The following is a 24,685-nucleotide window of genomic DNA, read 5'->3' as shown; positions in this document are numbered from 1 at the left end:
GCTTTGACCATAAGAAAAATAAAAAAATATATATTTTTGTTTACATTAACAATGTAAATCAATATTAATTTTATTAAAGCCAAGTATGAATCTTGTCAAGTTTACATTTATTCTAAAATAATAACTGAAGGCAGTAACAATTTGAACAATATATTTGATTTGTTAACTTGCGTTCAGCTATTCTTTTTAAAGGGATAGTTCACCCAAAACTGAAAATTCTGACATTAATTACTCACTCTCATGTCGATCAAGTCCATCGTTCATCTTTGGAACACAAATTAAGATATTTTGGATGAAATCCGAGAGCTTTCTGAACTTGTGACATCAATGGTTCAATCGTTATTTTATGAAGCTACAATAATTTTCTTTGAGAGCAAAGAAAACAAAAATAAGGACTTTATTCAACAATTTCTTCTCTTCTGGGACAGTCTGCTGCCAATAACGGAAGTATAACAACGCATGTGTGTGGTGCTTCTGATGCAGAACTAGCTGAAAGCATGTGTTTGAAACGACATGAGGGTGAGTAAATAATCACAGAATTTTAATTTTGGGGTGAACCATCCCTATAACTTTTTACTATTTATGCTTTTTTTTGTTGGATCATCTGTCATTAAAGCTCTGTAAATATTGATCACAGACACAGATATTTACTTTCATCAAGCAGATTACTCACTAAAAACTCCAACAGATCATGTTTTCATGCCATTTTAACTCTTTATTTTGATCTAACAAAGTGGTTAAATCTAAATGTGTGAGTGGTTTACTTTTTTAAATTAGTATTTCAATTAATCTGCATTAGATTGTTCATTCAGACATTAAAGATACATACTGTATGAAGCAGCTACTGCGATGTGATACGATTCACCCCATTACGATGCAGTACAATCCGATTTGAATTCGATCCAACACGATAAATAGGACATGTTTCAATGCTTTCTCTCGCAATTATATCGTTGGGTAATTATACTGTATATAAATTGTGGGCATCAGGGAGATGCTATTAATATACAGAGCATTGAAATCGCCTTTGAAAGCGCGCTGGCTTTTTTACTTTCACTTTCTAGATTCACAATCACATACTGTTTATACATCTAATAATTTTACAAAATTAGATGATTGTCAGTGGTGCTTAGGATCTGCAAATCATTCGTCATCGAACTATCAGTCATCTCTCCTTACTCTGTTTATGTTGTAAGTGAAATTGTATGTATTGTAATGTAACGGCTACCGTTAGCAAGCGGCTTACCAATGTCCCTTTAGTGGCTCTGTAGAACACGTTGTTCATTTTCTGTGCCTTTCTGAATATGGATTCACTATTTGGGCATATCCCTACAGATAGTTTGCTTTTATTTCTTTGGTTTGATGTAATTATTTGGTGGAAGATGAAGCTCTTCCTCTGCCATATTAATCTACATTCTATATGTGACTGTCAGGACACACCTCGGTCTCTATAGTGTTGTGATACGTCATTCCCGTAGCAGCAGTGGTGATGAGAGAACACACTTGAGAGAGGAGAAATCAATCTACATATAAAATATTGGTCAGTTTCTAAATAATAGAAGTGTAGTGCATCTACTAATAATTATATATGAATAAATCAGTTTTTACAGATGCAAATATGTTGGAAACGATGCATCGCAATACAAATGCCAACTTGTATCCGATGCACACTTTTTAAATCGATGCATCGCATCGTTAATTTTTAATGCCGATGCACCAATGCAAATCAGTGAATCTTACCATCCCTAACACAAACACAAGAGGTGGGATTTATCGCATGAACCAATCACAGCCGAACATAACCAGACATATCCAATCATATCACGATGGAGGCATTGCCTCCTCTCACGTGACTTTCCATTTCATTCTCAATTACCCCCCACCAAACTCACCTCATGCTTTAGGGGGGTCTGTTAAAAGTCAATGGACTCAGGGGAGGCGATAGAGAGAGAGATGCGGACACCTGCTGGTTTCAATGTCACTTTTAAATGTTATATTTTGTAATATTGGTATTATTTTATTTTTGTACTACAGATTATTTTCCTCATCCAGTATTTTAAGGAGACACTGCCTCTCTTGCCTCCTCGGAGGAAACGCCCCTGCTACACAGTTGCTGAGCTGCACTGAGAATTACTTTAGAATCCGATCACAACAGCCACTAAAAATTTTAAAATCAGTTTCAGCAGTCCATAAAAATGTTATGGTTTTAATTTTTATTAGAAACTTTTGGAAATAAGACACTGATGATTTGTCAAAAACAATATCCTCATGTTACACACCTAAACATTCATTGTTTGAGGTGAAATTCATATAAAATTAAATTTAGCTAATTTTTTTTTTCAGTTGATTTTGTATTAGTAATAATTATGACTGATTTTCCAGATTATAGGTAGGACATGACTTTAAATGAAACTGTTCCTGTGTTGGCGCCGATAAGCTTGTGGTCAGTGTGCCGACATATGGTGCAGTTGTGCTTTGGGTGTCCCGAGATCAAATCCTGCCTTGTGAACCTTTCCCGTTTCCACCCCCATCTCTCTCTCCCACTCACTTCCTGTCATATCTATACTGTCCTGTCATTAAAAAAAGAAAATGCAAAAAAAAGAGAAAAGAAACTGTTCCTAGCAGCATAACTTAAGGATTTTTTGTCTTTTCAGATTTACGAGACGTTTCAGATGAAGTGAGGATTGTCCTGTTGGGAAAAACTGGAGTTGGGAAGAGTGCAACTGGAAACACCATATTAGGAAGAGAAGTATTTAAAGAAGACGTTTCTCCAAATTCAATTACTAAAGAGTGTCAGAGAGAGACAGCTGAAATCGATGGCAAAACCATCACTGTGATCGACACTCCAGGACTGTTTGATACTAAACTCAGTCGAGAAGAGATCCAGAGAGAAATCACCGAGTGCATCTCCATGATTCTGCCAGGACCACATGTGTTTCTGTTACTGATACCAGTGGGACGTTTCACTCAGGAGGAGGAAAACGCTGTGAAGATCATTCAAGAGACTTTTGGTAAAAACTCATTAATGTTCACCATGGTGCTCTTCACCAGAGGAGATGATCTGAAGAAGAAGACCATTGAAGAGTATCTGGAAAATCCTGATTCTGATTTGATGAAGCTCATTGAACAGTGTGGAAACAGATACCATGTGTTCAATAATAATGAGACTGGAGACTGTATGCAGGTGTCTGAACTACTGCAGAAAATTAATGACATGGTGACAGCAAATGGAGGGAGTTACTACACATGTAAGTTGTTCAGACAGATGGAAAGAGAAAAACAAGAAGCACAAATGAAGATGCTAAAGGACAAAGTGGAAGAACTGAACAGGGAGAGAGAAGAACTCCTGGCCAAACATGAAGAAGAGAAAGAGAAAATGAAGAAGATTATGGAGGAAGAAAGACAGAATAATGAAGCAGAGAGGAAGAGAAGAGAAGAAGAATTTGAGAAAAAAATGAAGAAAGAACAAAATATGTGGGATGAATCTTATCAGAGACTAAAAGAGGAACGAGATGAAATTAAAAGAGAGACAGAGAAAATAAAAAGAGATAAAGAATGTCTTCAGAACAAACTTGAATCAGAAACAGAAAAGATAAAGAAGCTGATGGAGGAAGAAAAACAGAAACATGATGCAGAGAGGAAGAGAAAAGAAGAGGAATTAAAAAAGAACGAAGAACAATACAAAACAGACATGAAAAATGAACAACAAATATGGAATGAATGTTACCAGAGACTTAAAGAAGAAAGAGATGAAATCAAAAGAGAAAAAGAACATCTTCAGACCAAACATGAAGTAGAAATAAAAGAGATGAAGTTATTAGAACAAAAGAAACAAGGTGAACTAATGAGACTAAAATCATCAGACTATGAAGAAGACAGAAGAAAAGACGTGGAGAACATAAAGATGTGCTGCTCCCAAACAGACCCTTCTCTACAGGTAAGTGATCAATGTGAATAATGACAAGAGTCAGGGATATTTATAGGATTTAGAGGTGAATAGTTGAGTACTAATTCCTATAGTGGTCTTCCCTCATTCACAATTTGCCCTGTATATGGACAATACTACAGATATACAACACTTGACTTGCAAATACACCACAGAAAATTTAATTTTCATCCCTTTCAAAGGATAGGGCCATAAATTAACTGAATTTTGTTTGTATTCTTAAAATGCTTCCTGCTAAAATATTTATCTATATGATTACCATAGTTCTTTATACTATTTCTTTTTTTTCTAATCTGTGTATATTGGGCTTTTATCTCTGCTAATTTGAGACTATAGCAAATTAGAAATTTATATATTAATGTGTTAATGTATTTACAGAAAGATGAAACTAGTCAAATCCAAAAGTTTGGACCAAAAACCAATGAACAGCTCAAAGGACTTTATGATAGACTAGATCTGACAAAAAGACGACAAGATAAAATGAAAACAACCGACATTCTGGAAATCACCAGATCATCATTTCAGTCTCAGGAAGCACAGGAAGATGATGAACTTGTGAACTCATTCCTACAAAAGCTGCTAAACATGAACTACAGAGCAAGATATACAGTCATGAAACACACAAAGAAAGAGGGGAAAGAAGACAGTGCAGATTACAACCCTAATATTCACCCAATGGATGTTCAGATGGCCGTGTTTCATTGTGCTGATGGTTTCCTGAAGCAGCTGATTGTGACTGAACTCTCACAGTGTCAGTATGCCCTGCCTCTGCTTGTTCCTGATCCATTCACACAACAGATTGAGTTTCCTCTCTGGACATTCAGACAAATCAACAAGAGCTGGAAGATGAAAAACAACAACAACGAGATCATCAGTCAAACCCAGCCGGTCTACAAGGCTGAGACTCCAATGGTGGCTTTCTTCAGGTTTGGCTCTGTGTCTTCATCCAAGTCTCAGCTGATGAACAGCCTCATCAATGAGAAACACCACACATTCTTCCACAGGAACTGCTCAGGCAGCAGCAGAACCAGATTACTGATGGATGGAGTGGTGGAGATCGCCTGGTACTGTCCTTCTGGGAAAAAGACAGACTCATTTGATGACTGTGTTGCTTTCTGTAATCTTCACGGTGATGCAGGAGACAATGAGAAACAATATGAGATTCTGACCAGTATGGCTTCAGTAAACGTCCTCTTCTTACCAGATTTTGGACAGAAAAACCACTACAAGGGTTTGGTGAGATCACTCTTCAGATCTCCTCAGCCTCTCATTTGTTTACTCACTGACAATGACTGTGATAAAACTGAACTGGGGAATGGAAAATTCATAGTCGGCCTTTTGAACAAAAACCAATCTGATGTATCTGAGCAAATAAAAGAGACTATCAGAGTGAGTTTGACCAAGCAGAAAAAGAGCTTCAAACTTGAAGATGTGGCCAAACACACAGGAATCAGAGTAGATGAGGAGGATCCAGAGTGCCAGAGAGGAAAAGAGGCAGCAGATGAGATCATGGGGTTATTGAGAGGAAAGGATCCATCAACAGTGAAAGAAACAATCCTGCCCTGTCAGGGGAAACTGTGGCACAACTGGTGTAAAATGAACACAAATCTGCATCATTTAGAAGGAGAAAATCTAGAAGAAGATAGAAGTATTAAACTGAAGAACATGAGAGATATAAGAGAAAAGCAAGTGGAACAAGGATTGAGTGAGGCTATGATAGCATTTATTAAAAAAATGAAATCACAGAAACACAATGACAAAAACTATTTCCTCAGATGGACGATGAACCTGTTGGATGACTTCACTTCAAAAAAGCTGTGTGAACTTCATAAAGAACGTGATGTGAAATGGCATGACGTCTTAGCATTAAAAAGTAAACCTGATAAACCAGACCAACTGCAGACTGAAGAAACAAACCTGGAAAACATATCAGAGCAAATTAATAGGACAAGTTTTGGCCTGGAGCACATCCTGAGAGAGTTTGGTCAGATCTATGAATCTTGGTCATCTGTGAAGAAGAACAAGAAAAGCCTGCAGTTTGACTTCTGTTCTCTCCCGAGTCTTGCAGCAGAAATGATGATCTCTGGATTTCCGATGGAGCTGATGGATGGAGATGCTGCTCATGTTCCTCTCACCTGGGTCAATGCTGTTCTAGATCAACTTGTTAAGAAACTGGGAAACCAGAAACTCTTTGTGCTGTCAATATTAGGGATTCAGAGCTCTGGGAAATCTACCATGCTGAATGCCATGTTTGGACTCCAGTTTGCGGTCAGTGCTGGCAGGTGCACCAGAGGAGCTTTCATGCAGCTGATCAAAGTGTCAGAAGAGATGAGAACAGAGCTGAAGTTTGACTATATTTTAGTTGTTGATACCGAAGGACTTCGTGCACCAGAACTGGATGGAAGGTCAACAACACATCGTGACAATGAAATGGCAACATTTGTTGTTGGTCTTGGAAACATGACCCTGATCAATATATTTGGAGAAAACCCATCTGAGATGCAGGACATTCTTCAGATTGTTGTTCAGGCCTTCATGAGGATGACGAAGGTCAGACTGAATCCCAGCTGCATGTTTGTGCATCAGAATGTCTCGGATCTCACAGCTGGAGAGAAAAACATGGAGGGAAGGAGACGACTGCTGGACAAACTGGATGAAATGACAAAAATGGCTGCTAAAGAAGAAGTCTGTGATGCAGAACGATTCAGTGATGTGATTGCGTTTGATGTTCAGAATGATGTTAAGTATTTTGCTCAGCTCTGGGAGGGCAGTCCACCCATGGCTCCACCAAACCCAAACTACTGTGAGAACATTCTAGAACTGAAGCAAACTATTCTAACACATGCTTCAAAATCAGACGGCATAATGCTGACAAACCTAAGAGACCGTGTTCAAGATCTCTGGGAGGCTTTGCTTAATGAACAATTTGTGTTCAGCTTCAAAAATTCCCTGGAAATCGCAACATACAAGAAACTGGAGACAGAATACAGCAAGTGGACCTGGAGCCTTCGGCGTGCCATGCTGGAAATTGAAAACAAGCTTCATAACAGAATAGAAAATATAGTAATTCATTCTGTTGAGGAAACTGATCTTCAAAAAGAACTAAATGCAAAAAGTGAAGAAGTCAAAAAGGCAATGTCTGATTTCTTTGAGAAAGACAGAGATGCAGGTGTATTGAATCAGTGGAAAGCTTCATTTGAGATAAAAATCAAAGAGCTTCAAGAAAGCATTGTGAGGGAAACTAAGAGAAAATTAAATGAGGTTCTTCAGCAGCGTGAACTGAAGAAAAAGATAGATGCTGAGAGGACACATCATGAAAACACTCTCTTTCAAAAGAGCAAAGACCTTGCCTTAGAATTTAAAGACCAAGCAAATGATGAAAATGTCATGAAAGTAAAGTTTGATTCCTTTTGGAAACAACAGACAGATGAGATCATCAGAGACACTCCTAAGGTCAAAGATATTGACATATTAGGAGATGTGAAGAAGCTCCTCATTCATACTTATACAAGTCTCCCTTCAGGCCATATAGAGAGCAGTAAGTACAACGATATGTTCTGTTTGACAAGTTATTCAGAATATATAAAGTTGAACAAACCCAGTGGAATTATGGCACATATAAACACTGTGTGCAAAGCAGTTGGTTTTGCTTTACCAGAAAAGTCTGACATTCAGATAAGAGCCTTGATCACAGACATCGCAGACCAAACAGATAAAATGATTAATACATATAGCATTGCAAAGTTGGGCTACAACATTAGCTGCATTCAGCAACTCATAGATTACATAAAGACAAGAATAACAAAGCATGAGGAAGGGCCAGAAGTGAAATACGTGTTCAAAAGAGAATTCTTTGTGGATCTGGTACTTTGCATATACCATAAAGCAAAAAAGACATTCACAGATCAATACAAAATGTTCAGGGAAGCCAATGATCCTGTTCTCTATTTTAATAGAAAGCGTGAAGAGTACTACAGCATCTTCCAGAAATACTGTCAAGGAGCATCATCAACTGCTATTTTTGGTGCATTTGTTTGTAATAAACTCAAAGATCCCATTCAGCAGAATGTCTACAAAAAAATTGCCAGAGATTTAGCAGATGAAATGAGGACAAACTGTGAATCACTCAATGGGAACCGATCAAACCTGGAGAAACACATCCTGAGGACACTGGCAGAAAAACAGGACTTCAACGCATACATGACCTACATTAACAATCCCAAAGAACATTTCAAGAAATTCATCAGAGATGAAGTCAGTCAGTACATCACTAAAAGATTTGAAGATAGTGTTCGACCCAAGATGGAAAACAGTATTAAACTCCTGCAGCAACAGATCACAGAAGCAGCACAAGAATCTGCTAAACAGACTAATGCTGATTCATGGTTGGATCATTTCACACAACAGCTCTCTGATGTGCTTATATTCTCAAAAAGTGACCTCACTGGAGTGAATCAGGATGATGTTGAAGTCAACTTCCTAGACAAAGTGATAAAGAAAGAACTTCCTTCTATAATATCTGACATAATCAGTAAATTTAGCACAGAAACTTTTCCAGTGACGCTGGATCTCAAAGACAGACCAGACGAGATTCTGATCGATCACTTCTGTGATTGCTGTTGGGTTCAGTGTCCTTTCTGTGCAGCCATCTGCACAAACACAATAAAAGACCATCCTGGAGATCACAGTGTGCCTTTCCATCGCAATGTTGGATTGAATGGGTGGTTTTACAGAGGAACAACAAACCTATCTATCAAAATCTGCACATCAGCAGTAACCAGTGATCGATCTTTTTATCCAAATAGCTCAGATGATGCTGTTCTCTGGAAGGAATATAGAAAAGGAGGTCCTGAATATGCTTCATGGAAAATCACCCCAGATCTCTCTGAGCTGCCGTACTGGAAGTGGTTTCTGTGCAGATTCCAAACAGATCTGGAAAGTCATTATGACAAAACTTTTCAGGGGAGTGGCAAGATCCCAGATGAATGGAGAAAATACACTCAAGAGGAGGCTATTGAGAGTCTGGATAAAACAACTATCAAAGACTCTGATGCAAAGACAACCCCCAGCCCACCTTTATAAGCACACTTGGTGGAGAGTCTGGAGGAATGTATTCAAACCAATGAAAAGGAACTCTGACAAGAAACATACTTATATCTGCACCAAAAACTCTAGTGTGAAAGCACCCGTTGTAAGAAATGACATTTGCCTGTTAAACTAAGACATGCTACTTGATTATGTTTAACCAGATCAAAATAATGCTCTATGCTTGACATAATATTAATATGTTATATAAAGAAATGTTTAAATGCTGTTTGCTTGATTTGGAAGGTACCTGCAAGACTTACTTTATGTAGAATATAAACAAATGAGTAAATGTTATGATGATGCACAATATAAAACAAATTAGCTAAAAATAGTGCAAAATTGACAGAATCTCCAATACTGCTGGTTTAGGTGATTTAGCTTTTTGTTTAGCTGATGTTGTGTGGGTTTTTTTTCTCTTCATTTTAAAGTAAGTGTTTATCATTGTAACCATAAAAAAAAAATATATATATAGCCTAATCTGCATCCACAATAAACAGCAATAAAAGTGTACATCTTTCCACTGAAAAGATATTGCATGCTTTAATGAAATATATAATAAAGCTGAATCAAGTGATGAGTTTTTATAGCATGCATTGTTTGTTATTAAATAAATAATAAAAAATAAAATTATATTATTTACTCGTCCTCAAGTTATTCCAAACCTATGAGATATTTCTCCTGTTGAATGTAAAAGCATGTAATTTGAAGAATGTTGGTAACCAAACAGTTGCTGGTCTCCATTGACTTATAATGAAAATATATAATATAAATATAATTTCATTATAATGAAAAATTATAATGTGGAAGTCAGTGGGAACCAGAAACTGTTGATTACCCATATTCTTCAAAACATTGTGTTTAGCTGAAGAAATGAGTTTAATTAATTTCTCTTGATATCATGAACTCATTAGCAGTGAGATGTTTAAAACTGAATCCTCATGTTTAGAATGTTCAGAATTGTAATTTTTGGGTGAACTATCCCTTTAAGGGCCATGAAAAAACAATGAACCATTCTTTTATGTCTATTTTCTAAATGAAAACTTAAGTTAAATTTGATTTTTCATGCATTAAATTGCTTGATTCATATTTTTTATGTGGAATATCTAATTCTCTAGAGCGGTCTGTAATATTACAGCACTAGCATGAAAGTGTAGGGGAGTGAAACAATGTACACAAATATAAATATAAATGTAAATATGACACTCTTTTGATTAAATATATGTTTCAGCGAGTCAGGCTAATCAGCCACACTGTTAACTTTATTTTTAATGCACCGTTTTTGCAAGATATTCAGTGAATCACCATAAGATGAGAGTGTTTGACCATTCTTATGCTCTCAAAAATTTGTCGACATAATAATCTGCTTTTAGGTACATTCAAGAAGTTTTTTTGCCTGATTATGATAGAACACACACGACAAGATGTTTAGAAGACGGACACACCACAAATATTAGAACATAAAGAACATAAAAAACACATTTAATATAAAAAAGTAATGCCTATAATATAAAATAATACAAAACAAGAGATACAATTAAAAACGCCTTCATTGAAAATGTTATTATATTTTGAATAAAGCAATATCTGGTTTTCATTATTTGTTGAATATCATTAAATGAAAGTTTAAGTTGGGTTTGAAAAAAATATATAAAAAAATAAATTCATTGTCAGAAGATTTTTTTTTTTTTTTTGGACAACTATTTGTTTAGCACAGTGTTAACTGTTTTAAGTGGAAAACACCAAACTGAAAATATGTTTATTGGAACCAAACTATATTTACACATTTTATTTATCATTTTTATTATTAATTTTAAGATTTTAAGTTTTTATTATTATCCTATGGAAGAATATTCAGGACTTTTTTCAAAAGGAATTACAAATTGTATTTTCAATAGCGTTTTCCACATGTGGGTGCATTAATTGTGACATCATCCAAATGCAATTGCAAATCTTGCATTACCATTAACAGTGACTGCCACATTTCAAATGAAAAAGCAAAGTCCACTTGCAACTGTATTTCCCATGTCTTCATATTTAAATAGCAATATTAATTGCCACGTTTGCTTTTTCACTCTCTCTGCCTCATGCATGTAACCTAACTCAAACAGAATCACAATTCCTTTTGCATTTGAATTTCCGATGTCTACTCGGAAAGCTGTCAATCAATGTGAAGTGCTGGTCTATACTTTTGCCCGTGTTTGTATTGGGAGGTGACGTCTCTCACAGGCGACCGTGCTGAATGCTTTGATCAGGGGCCTGTACCATGATGCTAGATGAACAAATTCAGAGTTACAGGATGAGTTTCGAGTTGAAAAACCAAACCAATCCGGCTTTATTGGTACCATGATGCTGATCATCAACTTTCTTTGTCAACTCAGGCTTTGATCCGGATTTTGTTTTTTGGTTGAACAGACAGTACAAGAAGAACAGCCAACGGATCACATACAAATCCATAAAATAATGACCAATAGTTATAAATTATATAATAAATGACAAACACAAACGTATAGCCTACACATTAATAATAAAATAAAAAATTGTTATAATAAAAAAAAAAAAACATCAGATGTGAATGACAAAGATATACAAACAGCTGTCCATAAGGCAAGCATCTAAATACATGGATTTTCTTTAAATACCTCTGTATAATATTTCAGGAATCTTATTTCTTTATTTTGTCTTTTTTTCTTTATAAGAAAAGGGGATAGGATGGGTAACTATTTGCAAATTTTAGTTTGTGAATGAACAATTTACCATATATATATATATTAAAAAAAATATATGGTATGTTCCAGGGGTTTATTTTTAGTATTATCATAATAAAAAATAATGTGTTTTAAACTAAAAGAATGTACAACATTGGCAGAATCAAATATATGAGAACTTAGGGCATTCAAACACAGATTTACTAATGTCTCCTCTGCTTGTTTGCAAAAAGAGCATGAGCTGTTAATGTCCAAATAATTAGAAACATTACAATTAACAGGATATATTTTATGTAAAATTTTAAAATGCGTTTCTTTTGCCTTATTAGAAATACAATATTTTCCAGGATCTTTTCCAGTCTATATCAACCACTAAGGACCTCCAGTAGAAATTTCCTCTTGAAGAAATTTCTTTTTAAACTGAAAATTTGGCGCACATGCCTATTATTGCATTTCTTATCTAACAGATCAACATCTTCCAACAGCAAAGTATTGAGTAACAACTGAACTCCTTGGATTAAATAAAGAGTGACATTTAACAAGGTGAAATAATCCAGGTCAAATAGCTTTAACCACTTTATTCAATTCTTTTGGAGGAGTCGGGATGGTATCTCACAAATTGCTCATAAGAGAGAATATTTCCTGAGTCATCAAATAAGCAAAGGATATATTATTTTGAAACCACCTGGGGGAAAATAATGATTTATTTCTGATTTCTAATATCCCTGTTATTCCATAAACATGTTCTTTGGGGTGAAAAACTGTGAACATAGCAAAGCTTCCAAGCAAGGAGACACTACTGATGAAATTTGGACAAAGCTATATATAGGTAGCTTAGATAGTTACATTTCAAAATGAAGGAAAGGCTACCAATTTGATTAAAAATATGGTTGGGGATAAAATACAAAATGGATTTAGGATTAGCTAGTTCTGGCAGGCCATGTTAGTCAAGCTGACACTCAGCTGATCCACGTCAACCTATAGGATCAAGCGAGTGATGAAGATCTGCTGCCACCAGCTCAGCTTGCACACGTTTGTTTTTCATTAGTTCTCGTGTCAGCTAAACCTCACGGAGATCAAACCCACCAGTCGATCCGTCAGTAAACCAGACTCAAAGTGTGGAGATTTTCTTTTGATGTGACTTTGCTGTGGAAAGCAACTCCCTTTGCTTTTTCTTATACCTGTAGGTTTTTAGTTTTATTGCTCCGAGTTTAATTTTGCTTCATTTTGCTTTTGGAAGAAACTAAACATGAGGATTCCGTTTTAAACACCTCACTGCTAATGAGTTCATGATATCAAGAGAAATTAATTAAACTCATGCCCATCATCAAACTGATATATTTTGGATAAAAACCACCTGACCTGTTTTTCGTGAAATTATTATTTTGCTGATAAATACAGTGTGTTTGAATTTTCTTCTATGGTCACTGTATGTTTACAGTGTCTCTCATTAAATGTGACTGAACACATCCAGTAACCGAATGCATTTTGTGAATCCTTGACGTTTGTTTTGAATGTATTACTGTATTATTAGAGGTATGTGTTTATGCTGTTGATCACCAAAACAAACCATCAAACAGAGGGTTAGTTCATCATTATTCACAGTTTCAAAACAGTGACCCTGTTGAGCTGAGAAGCCATCTTGTGCTCTGTGGTCATTTTTGTCTATATTAATGGCCCATGCCTACATCAAATGTTGCAGAGCTCCTGCCATTTACTTTAGTTTCTGGAATCAGTTTGTTTCAATGGCACAGGCAGCAGTAAGCTGTTTATCACAACACAAATTGCTATTCATCTTTGACGCCTAAAAAATAAAGTCATTCTCTTGATAACATTTTGTTTGCGTACTCTTTATTGAAATGAACAGTCAGTAGGCAAGTTGTTGTCCATGCATACAAATGGGGAAAAAGCAGTGTACTGTCAACCTACACAAGAGACAGAGTCGTCAGAGGAATCTGGTTGGAATAGAGGAAGGTGTTTGGTGGCCTGGAGGACCTGCAATGCACAGCAGCCTTCGTAGTTTGAGTGTTTGAGAAAGAAAACCCTGAGCTGTAGGGTACAACAGAGCCAAAGGAACCTAGGGTGAATATTTTAACTTATGTGTACTAAGATGTGTGCCAAACTATGTTAAGTCATCTTCTTGTGGACAGGTGACAGTATGGTCTTAAAGAGTTGTGGGGCTTCTACATCAAATCTGTATCCTAAACACATCAAACTACAAAATTACATCCACCACCACAATAAAGCACATATTCAATGCAGAATATCCAGTAAAAGACTTAAAATTCTTTCAACAGCAAGCAATATAATATAAGAAATTTCAGTATTAAACCACCAAAGCTATGTTAGTTTTTTTTTGTTTGTTTTTTAATTTACAAAATGTATAAAAGACGTCAAAAATAGCAACTGGAGGTATAACTTACCTATCGTATAATTTCTGTGGAAAACCGTATGTAGAGAGAAAAATCCAGCATGCTGAAATCCTGAACTTTCTCTTATATCCATCCTGGCTCGGATGAACTCACAAATGCAATGTTATTCTCAATAAAACATTTATTTTTAAAGCAATATATCAATTTTCAAATAAAAAGCAACGTTAATCTAAGAAATGAAAACAAGTTTTATTATTTGCGCAGAAAGCAGGTGCTCCGCCCACATATGCATATGCTCCGCCCACTAACTACGCCCCCAGGGAGGGACTTTGAGCGTCTGCTTTATCTTGAGCTTCGGTGACAGCCAAAGCACGCTGTTATTAAAAAACAATTGTATCGTTAGATCAAGTGACAAACTGCGTTTGAAAATGTGCTGCTTCTTCACGGTCACAATCTGTATTGTCATCGCCACCGGTAAGTAAAGCATTCTAATGTTAGGGAATTCTCCATGTATTTGTCATAATTGGTCTTTAAAACAAGCGTACTTAGCAATTTGCGCAAATTAATTTTATCAGGTTCTGTGGGTGACAATGGGATAGTAATGTTGAAAGGAGGAGAAGACTTTTCCATCTGCATCAGAACATCTGAGCCGAAGATGGTGAGTCTACGGAAAGAGACCCAAGAGATCTTCGTCTTCTGTTCTCCTGAAGAGCAAAACCATGGCTGCAAACCAAGAGACTCGACTAGGTTTTCACACCAGATTCATAAAGAGAACTTCTCCGTAACTTTTCTTGATGCCAGCACCAGCGACGAAGGGCTTTACATTGTCGAAGTTATCGATGAAAAAAACAAAAGGATCCAGCATAATTATAGCGTTTCATTGCGTAAGTATTTTAATATCCCAATCCTAGAAGCCTACTAAATGGAAATATGGAAATATTTAAAAACTCTTAACTTTATTTGGATAGTGATGACGAAGGGATGTGACATAGCCTACTGTTGTAGAGATCCTGAAGAGGTTTTTTTTCATGTTTTGTATGTGATAAAACCAATTGCATGTATATGTTTCGTCTGCGTGTTTAGGGGAATTTTCAGGGTCCTTCTTTGGTACAGCGACTCTGATCTCTCTGTATGGTAGGGTAGGGTTGGGCCGATGCATCAAGTATGAGGTGACATCATGCTCTAAAGAGTGGTGTATAAGGCATGTGGAAACTTTTTGAGAAATGTTGCTTGGGCACTTTCCCATTGAGACATGACAACACAAACAAGGGCCCTGCATGTGTCTCATGTCTCAAGTTTCCCTTTTGAAACTTTGACATGGCTACACTTTAAGACTAAATAAATATAATTATTTGCTGAAAAAGACAAGTAGGGCTCCCTGCATGCTGCGGTGGACATCCGACCCCGCCCACAAGGGTGACGCCCTTAAACCACGCCCCTACCCTATGTTGTTGTGACGTATTGTCAAGTATGGTGACCCATACTCGAAATTGGTGCTCTGCGTTTAACCCATCCAAGTGCACACACACAGCAGTGAGTAGTGAACAAATGCACACACACACCGTGAACATACACCCGGAGCAGTGGGCAGCCATGCTGCGGCGCCCGGGGAGCAGTTGGGGTTTCGGTGTCTTGCTCAAGGGCACCTCAGTCGTGGTATTGAGGGTGGAGAGAGCGCTGTACATTCACTCCCCCCACCTACAATCCCTGCCGGCGACTCGAACCCGCAACCTTTCGATTACGAGTCCGACTCTCTAACCATTAGGCCACGACTTGCCTCACCTCTTGTGATTCCCTCTCCAAGTACTGGGGAAACCCGCAAGTAAAGTTATGTCAAAGCAATTTAAGGCTGTTTTGGAGATCTAAACAAAATAATGTTGTGTTTCGTTTTACTACGGTTTCTTATTTCTTTAAAGGATGACTAGGCTAAAATGGCTCAACCTAAATCTAATATATTTAATATGTCTAATGTACAGAGCTGATCACAAGAGCCTGTAAAACACTTGCATTGGTTGATTAAATTAGGCTGATTGTAATAAAACCTCTAAATCTTACATTATTCATGTAATTATATAAATTCACATTTATTATGATCGATTTTAAACTACCTAAGACACCTTTTAGATTTATCAAATTTAAAGGGGACGATTAGATTTTGTTATTGTAAAAGTCACAACACATTTTTATTAATTTATAATTGTCATTTAATTTTCTAAAGATGTGTTTGACTTATAATAAAGTGTTAACATTTGAATGATAGGACTGACAGTTCTCCATACAGTATGCAGTAGGATACACATACATATGCTGAATAGAGATTGCTTGCTTTGATAGATTATAACAAGTAACATGGCATTGACATTCAGGCCTTGTTCATCAACAACACTTCATATGAAGTATGTCCTCCACATATTTAAAGATGAATAAACAGACATCCTTTGCTTCACTGGGTATTTTTATATTTATTATTTTGCAAAAATAATTAAATTGAAAATTTTACAAAAAATATATGTTCTATAAGAGATATATGTTCCAGCTATCATAAATGAGCAGCTGAATGATCAGATAAACAGTTCTTGAAATGCAGTACACACACATACATGAGAGATTCCTTGCCTTGTTAGATTATTCACAGAAACATGGCATGGACTTTCAAGACAATTTGATATGAATATGTCCAGCTCCTCCGGATACTCAAACAATCAGAATCAGAAATCAGATAACGAAATAAACAAGTGATTAAAAATAAATTTGTGACCCCTCATCCCAGCAGAACTGCTCTGCATCAGGCTAGGACCAAAAATGCGTAGAATGCTGTAAAACATGAGAAACAGACATTGACAATCATTATGTGATCTTTCCATTAATATAGAATGATACAAAGATAATTTGTCACAAACAAAGAGGTATCCAGCAATTCATAGTGAAATTATGGTTGCTCAACCAAGTTACTGTGCAGGGGTACTGTGATCAGTGTAAAAATATCATATGTATGTGTGTGATTATTGTGTGTGGGGGGAGGTAAGTACATGCTGTATGTGTGTGTGTGTAGTCGGTGAGATGAGTGTTATAAAAGAAAATTGCACATTCAGTCAGCATTCATTTTATGTTGTAAGAATCAGTGCTCTAATAAATATATAGTGCACTGATTCTTATGGCATAACATTAACTCTTTTTTTAATAACCCTTTTTTTAATAATACATAACACTCTCACCTACTCATAAACACACTTTATCCCTCTCACACATGTATTTATCTCTCCCCACACACATGATATTTTTAATGATGTACACTGATCACAGAACCCTTCCACAGTATCTTGGTTTAGCAACCGCATCATTTCACTGTCTTGCTGGATAACACACACACACACACACATATTTATATTGATATCTAAGTAATAACGTGCCTGTGTGCAGTTCAAAACACATACTAAGCATGCCGAACTGCTGTTTATACACATGCACACAAACGACACACACATTCAGTTGTCAGCGTCTTAAGTCTTCGTAAAGAGCAAAGTTTTTTTTACTTACCAACACAGCAAACTTCTTCATTTTAGCGATTGGCAAACAATTCGACTTATCTTCTTATCGATGCTTCTTCCTGTTTCAAAATAATAAGAATGTGATGTATTTGGACACGGGCGTGGCTTGTGAAGTGACGCTTGGATGTGGGCGGGGTTGGATCCACCGCAGGCTGCAGCTAGACGCTCCTCGAAAAGGCATCGCAGGCATTGAAATGGAATTTTGATTCCTTGCCAAGTTATTATCCTCCTGATAGTAGGGAAGATTCTGAGTCTTATCACTATAGTAGTTTATGATCAAAGTTTTGTAGGCTTTATATTCTAATGCTTTATATTCTGGTGCTGTAGAGTGGTACTTTCTTAGCGACTGCTATTTCACAATTGAGATATTGCATGCATAGCACGTCTGCACTACTTTTGTTTCTCACCTGTTTGACCGCCCGGTATGTATAGATTGCGTGTGCCATTTTTTTGCACTACATGAACACGCACAAAATATATTTTTTTATTATGCTATGTTTTTTCATTATACATCTTTTTAATACTGTTGCTTTTTATCAGTAATTTGCCAGTGATTTCTTTACTAGTGAGTTTACTAGTGAAAAAGGTGTTTATAACACGGATTATTGCATGATGGGACACTGTCTTTACATAGGGTACAAAATTCTTCACAACACACCTGCTAGATTATGTAGCTTTTATGTTAACACTGAAATGCCCATCCAGTACAGCATCTGTTCTAATATTATTAAGGAAGAAATTGTAAAAGGACATCTTCCTTAAATTATCTAGCCATCTATATAGTTTCCAAGACATTAGTAAACATAACAATGCCTTAGCAACCTGCCTACATTTAATGATTAAAATTTTGCTTTGAATTTTATATCTCTAGTTATTTTTGTCCCATACAGAGCAACTGCAACATTCTATTAACCCTGAACCTCCATCCATCCATCCATTTTCTACACCTGCTACATCCACCAAAGGCAAAAAGACATTCGGGACAAATTCATTCGACCCAAAGACATTCGGCCCAATCACCACAGTCAGCACAGAACGAAATCGCAAAATCACAGGGGGCAGCATAGGGCTCGTAGGGCTCATAGCAGCCATTGTCACTGGTATCATCTACTGTAAAAAGGCAAGTATTATTATTAGTAAATTAAGCAACACTTCTGTTTTTTATTAATATTCTAACACTCATGCATTCTGTTGTGCAGTTTTGTTTTTGGGGAGTTTTACAAGTATTTCTGAAAGACTTGTGGAGATCCTTGGGAGATTTTGCTCAGAAAGGACTTGATTAAAAGTCAGAGTAGATCAATAGTTTAATTAATTATGTACATTGATGAATTTTGTTTGCATGATAGTTCTGTATTGAACACTTTGTGCAGCTGCAGTAAAAGGTTGTTTTCTCAAAGATTTCATCTCCCTACAGAAGCAATATGAAATTGTTGCTGATGACACAGAGAATCCAGGGAAAGGCATTTCTCTCAACTCAAACACCAATGGAGGTCAGTCAAGCAGATAACACTGGGTTTTGTATCATAAACAAATATGGAGCCTTTTCACAAGACTGTGATGATGCATTTCAGTGGTCATCAGCATTGTAAATACTTGAAAGTTTTTGATATTTAGATTTTTTTTAATGCATGTACATTTTATAACACTATACTTTGTATTATGTCACCTTTGCATCAAATTACAAAAAAAAAAACCCTAGTTGGCACTAATGCGAGGGTGTTTGTAATGCAGCGTATATGGGAGTGATTTGACATTGTTCTCTCTTCTGACTGCCGTTATCAGTCTCTCTTTATTTTTTCTTTTGATTTAAAGTCGTAAAAACACCAACGCAGAAATTTTCCTTTTGCTATTTGAGCAAATGTGAATGCAAAAAATATATTTGTGGTACTCTCCCATTCACTGCTTGTGAAGTTAATCCAACTATGACGACTTCTGCTGAGAAACCCGGAAATGTGAAAAAGGTCCATGTTTTTTGGAATTTAACATTTTACAACTTGCCATGTCAAATTATCAGATATCTTTTTAGAAACTTACTGACCATGGCACACAGGGTGTAAACTCTTAAAAACAACAACAATACATTTTTTTTAATTTTTTAAAAGCCCATAAAACATGGGCTGTGTACTGTTATGTGAACACTTTTTGTCACTGCTTTGTTACTTATGTTTTTAAAAGAAATATGACATGATTTGGTGTAACATGACGACAAACCACTCAGGTTTTTGTCAAAATGTTTATTTCTGACCATTTCAGTCAATTTTGACAATTTTGGATAGTGAATAAAAAGTGAATCCATTTTCATAGTAAATTAATCAGTTTCATAGTAAAGTCTATCAAATATACTGATTATTCAAATTAATATATTAAACCACAAATTGTTTTTCTGAGAAGACCTTACCAGTTGTTATTATTAGATGAATAAACTTTACAAATATTGGCTAGAAGTAAATTTGTTGTTTAATTTCCATATCTTTGAATTTAATAAACCTGAACAAAAACTCTCCTTTTTCTACAATCAGCAGGTGAACCGGCCACAGATGGACCTTTTGAGATTGTGGTTCAGTCAGACGGTTCAGTGGACGATAAAAATAAAGCTGTACATGGAGCTTGAAAGGATGATGACAAAAATGGAAGTACAAGACCTTGTGTGGACAAAAAGGGCTGAACCTGCCATTGTGACATCTCATGCAAGTCACCAAGCAGAAGCAGCAGCTCTTCTTTGAGATGAGCTGAACCTCAGATGCTCAACCAGAAAGACAACGGTGGCGATTCCCACCAGACCAGACAGAACCAGACGAATCAGAGCCTCAGTGATGCCACAGTGATCCACACAATCTGAAAGAGAAGACAGCTGTTCATAAACATCTTCTGTTAAATGTCTTTGTCTGTGGAAACAGAAGCAGGACTGAGGTCACTGTGGCAGGAAGTGTATTGTAGTAAATGAGTTCATGTCGGCCTACCTTCACGTTGTTGGCAGATCTCAATCATGTGAAGATGGACAGTTTTGTTGTTCACTGGGTTTGCAGCCGTGCAGCTGTAGATCTCTGGATCATTATAATGAAGCTCTAATGGTAAACTGAGGTTGATGCTGAGATCAGGATTGCTGGTCTGGTTCAGGATTTCACCTCCTTTATACCATGAGATCAACACTCCTCTGTCATTTTTTACTGAGCAGAACACAGAGCAGAACTCCTCCGTCTTCTGTGGCTTTGATGAACCTAGTGGACATCTGTCATGTTAAGTTATTTCTGAATGTTTTTAGCTCTCATTTTCCTTACAGTGTGTCCACGGGTCCTTAGAAAGCCTTAAAAAGTAATCTCATGATTGCAAATGTTACACTGATTGTAGTTCAAAAAACAAGTACTTAATTGACTGGTAACAGCCCTATGTATATTGAATTTATTGATACATTTTAATATTTTGACATGAAAGACGATGCATACATTTAAAAAGGTTAAAAATAAGCCTGAAGGTGAATAAAAATATGCAGATGTAAAATATTGCTTCAGAATAAATGATTTACTCCACATATATCAGCGACGCATTGCTTTTGTGGGGATCTTTTGCATGGGATATTGTCTGATGATATGAAAAGTTCACTGTATATTGTAATAATAAATATAATTTATCACCGTGATTATATCTTATCTTCTTTAAACACAATCAATATTACATGTCTGTAATATGATGTGTATTTCCATTACAGGTTTAGGTCTTAAATTTCATATAAGGTGGTATTAAAAAGTCTCAAATTTAATTTGTTCATATCTGTAGAAACCCTGTCTTAGCTTTATGGTGTTTTTCAGCGTTGAGCTCTTGCAGATGAGATTCAGAGATGAGGTGTGGTTCTGTATCTAAAGGAAATGACACATCCAAAAAATATCAGCAAAGCTTGAGACAGCGCGAAACCTGTTGGACTGGAGTGTTTCCATGGATGTGGTATCGTTGGTAACCTGTCTATTGTGTGTGTGGTAGTTTGCTTGATTAACTCTCTATGGTTTGCTTTGTTTGTAATGCAATAGTTTACTCTTTCCTCGGTTTCTTTGTGGATTTGTAAACATCCACACTTTAGGAAGTGAGTACCATTTCTTAATTTTGATTTTAGTGATTTAGGGGACTTTTATTGTGATTTCTCTTGCCGCACTGTTCCGGTTCATGCTGAGACTCACCTTGAGTTTGGTTTCCACTAATCATAGATCTAATGACAGGTACAGAAACAGTTCCTTTAAGAAAACAAGACACAGACGTTGTATTTAGGGGAATTAGCAGTAAACCAAAGATGCAACAGGAATATTGTACAAGTGTGTTACAATGTGTGTTGGCACAATATAAAACTAAATGTAAATTGTCACAGGCAAATTCTCAGCACCAATAGTGTAGCTCTGTAGATTTAATATCTAATCAATGTATGCTAATTATTTTATTTCTTACAATTGCTACTTTACTTTGCCTCAGGACCTTACAGCATCTTGTCAAATGGACATTCTCTTATTACTCTTTTCATGATAATTACTGATCCAGATTTTTTTCCAGATTATAATTTTTTTCTATGTCCTGACCATAAACTTACCATAAACGTCCACTCTGAACCTATTCTCTGAGATGGATCCACTGTGGAGAGAAACTTGATAAAGTCCAGAGTCGCTGGTGCTGATGTTCCAGATGGTCAGAGCTCCAGTCTTTGGGTTCATTTTCACTCTGCCGGTTAGTCTCTCATCATAAAAGGGTGCATAACCCTGATACATCTGTGCGATACGAACAGTTTGATCACCTCCTTCAAACAGCCATGTTACTTTACTGAGACTCTCAGTGTCTCTTGTTTGTAGCGTGAGAACATCTCCCTCCATCACAGTCTTTAACTCATCGCCATTCACAAGATCTGAAAGAATATAAAAACTGGTTAGATAAGGACTACATTTTCTAGTAGTACTAGAATGGATTACTTTATGTTATTTGCACCCATTACTAATTATATTAATTATATAGTAAAACTTTAATTTATGACATAAACCAAAAGAACATATTGAAAGCAAAATAGAAATAAAAACTGAATTAAAAACTAAAATATCCATATATTCGAAAGTAAAATCTGCAGAATGTACAAAATAAAATAAAAATATTTTCAGAATTCTACACTTATTATTGGTTATCTTTCTGCTGCAGTCATGATAACACAGACTGATCGACCTATTTAAGGACAAAGCTAGTTTAAAATCCTCGTCTTTACGTCTGATGTATCTATATATACTTGCCAGATCTTGACTCGTGAAAATGAGGTCTGAACAGTGTTTCAGACCATGTCTTCAATATTAGTTTTAGTAACTACAGTATGTTATATTATTCGTTTCCAGATCGATTTGAGAAATTTGTTAGAGACTTGAGTTGTAGTTTTGCATAATTTCAAGACTTGTGTGCTGCATGAACTGATTAAAAACTGTTGAAAATGTTCCATTAAGTTACTTGACCGGTGACAACAACCACTAAAACAACAGACTGCTTGTGAAAAAAAATGTATCAAAGATCTTACCCTTAATACTGATGAAAAACACAAGGAAACCCCACATGCTGATGGACATTTTCAGCAGATACTGAATATAATGAAAGCAGTGTTGTTTCTCTTGACAAAGTATGGAGTTCAAGCTAATCAGATGAACATTCAGTGAATATTTTCTGTTCTGTAACTAAAGCAGGAAGTGACCCACTAAGTCACTATGGGCTTTACGTGTGTGGTGGGGTCAAGTTCCTACAACCACTATGACTTTACTATGACTTTAAACTGTCCAATAAAAAATCAGTTTAGGGCAGGTTTTAATCTCATAGAATATTTGTGAAAACATACATGATTTTTCAGCTAAATATTTACATTTGTCCATGTCCTTGCCTCCATCGTCGAAGCAAGAAAGAGGATGTCAAAGGTTGTAATTTTGGAGAGTATTAGAAATGTGGAATGTAAATGTAAGAAACTGATAAACAAGAACGGGGAGCCGATTCTGAATATATATCTTCTAAATGTATATATTTTGCCCTAATAAAATCAAGGTAGTGTGGCTGTTGGACCAGCAGCAGAATCTGGCACTGAGATTACATGATATGCTGCGGATAGAAAGACTCTTAATAAAACAGTACAGAATGGAAATAAAGGGGAGAATGTATAACTGGATCATGAATTTCTTGTTTGAAAGAGCTATACAAGTTAAAGTAGGTTCTGCATATTCTCAGATTTATCCAGTAGAGAATAGAACCCCTCAATGTAGTGTTTGCAGTCCTATTCTCTTCAATATAATAATAAATGACATATTTTCACATAATAGGATCTCAAATCTTGAAGGATTGCTGGGAATATGAGTATTAAGAATTGACAAGCTTTGGATGGATGACTAACAAGGAGGCACAGAAGAATATAGGTTTAAGTAATATCAATATTGCCCCTTCTATGTAAACAATATCTCCTTGGCTTTTCCCTATGCCTTTATTTGGAATAAAACAATCTGGATTAGATTAACGGTAAATGTCACTGTTAATACAACCATTTTGCGCTCCACACTTCAATCCAGTAGGTGGCGTTAATGTACCTTTAATGTTGTTTTGCCATCAGGACTCGAACTGAGAGTGGGTGGCATCCCTCTTGTTTAAAAAGAAGACAACATAAGGTGTGACATTTCCTTGATTAGAGTTTAAAGACACAGCGTTATTGTGCTTAGCCTGTATTATGTGTAACTGAGGATGAGAGACAATACTGAGAGAGAGAGAGATGCTTTCTATTCAGAAATGATCACCCTGTTTTTATTCACACTAGTTGACATTATCAGTAACTTTGCACAAAACAAACAAATACACGTCTTGAGAGTCCAAAAGCATTCATTGCACGATGAAGCCTGTTAGAATGCCTCTATAATTCAAATAAAGAAAGAAAAATATCCCTGTGAGTTTTTATTTTTTATTTATCTTTTTATCTATATATTATTTATTATTTATTTTTATTTTAAAGCATGGATAGTTGACTTCACATTGCAAGATATTGCTAAA

The 24,685-nt window shown here is 36.1% G+C and overlaps 3 protein-coding genes across 4 annotated transcripts; 2 read left to right on the top strand and 1 right to left on the bottom strand.

Moving 5' to 3' along the window:
• The first annotated feature begins 3,780 nt into the window (after positions 1-3,780).
• LOC306859899 (interferon-induced very large GTPase 1-like) lies at positions 3,781-9,479 on the top strand. The gene is made up of 2 exons (XM_079401296.1): positions 3,781-3,937; positions 4,325-9,479. The coding sequence occupies exons 1-2, from the start codon at positions 3,809-3,811 to the stop codon at positions 9,026-9,028; spliced, it is 4,833 nt and encodes a 1,610-aa protein (XP_079257422.1). The 5' UTR covers positions 3,781-3,808; the 3' UTR covers positions 9,029-9,479.
• Positions 9,480-14,431: 4,952 nt separating this feature from the next.
• LOC306859906 (uncharacterized protein) lies at positions 14,432-21,295 on the top strand. Of its 2 annotated transcripts, XR_013783342.1 has the most exons (6): positions 14,462-14,585; positions 14,687-14,995; positions 15,195-15,280; positions 18,550-18,779; positions 19,074-19,149; positions 20,179-21,295. XR_013783342.1 is itself a non-coding variant. In XM_079401305.1 (5 exons), the coding sequence occupies exons 1-5, from the start codon at positions 14,540-14,542 to the stop codon at positions 20,268-20,270; spliced, it is 753 nt and encodes a 250-aa protein (XP_079257431.1). In that variant the 5' UTR covers positions 14,432-14,539; the 3' UTR covers positions 20,271-21,295. The 2 variants fall into 2 exon arrangements, 1 of the variants encoding a protein (XP_079257431.1); XM_079401305.1 differs by lacking the exon at positions 15,195-15,280 and having other exon boundaries at positions 14,432-14,585.
• Positions 19,852-23,332, bottom strand: LOC306859905 (CD48 antigen-like). The gene is made up of 5 exons (XM_079401304.1): positions 23,187-23,332; positions 22,230-22,538; positions 21,829-21,882; positions 20,620-20,877; positions 19,852-20,494 (listed from the first exon to the last, which is right to left on the bottom strand). Exons 1-5 carry the CDS (start codon positions 23,233-23,235, stop codon positions 20,352-20,354), a joined length of 813 nt encoding a protein of 270 aa, XP_079257430.1. The 5' UTR covers positions 23,236-23,332; the 3' UTR covers positions 19,852-20,351.
• Between the last annotated feature and the right edge of the window lie 1,353 nt (positions 23,333-24,685).

Source organism: Barbus barbus (genome assembly GCF_936440315.1).
Source record: "Barbus barbus genome assembly, chromosome: 40".
NCBI lineage: Eukaryota > Metazoa > Chordata > Actinopteri > Cypriniformes > Cyprinidae > Barbus > Barbus barbus.
Note: the sequence above shows the minus strand (reverse complement) of the source record. Positions and strands in the feature narration are given on the sequence as shown.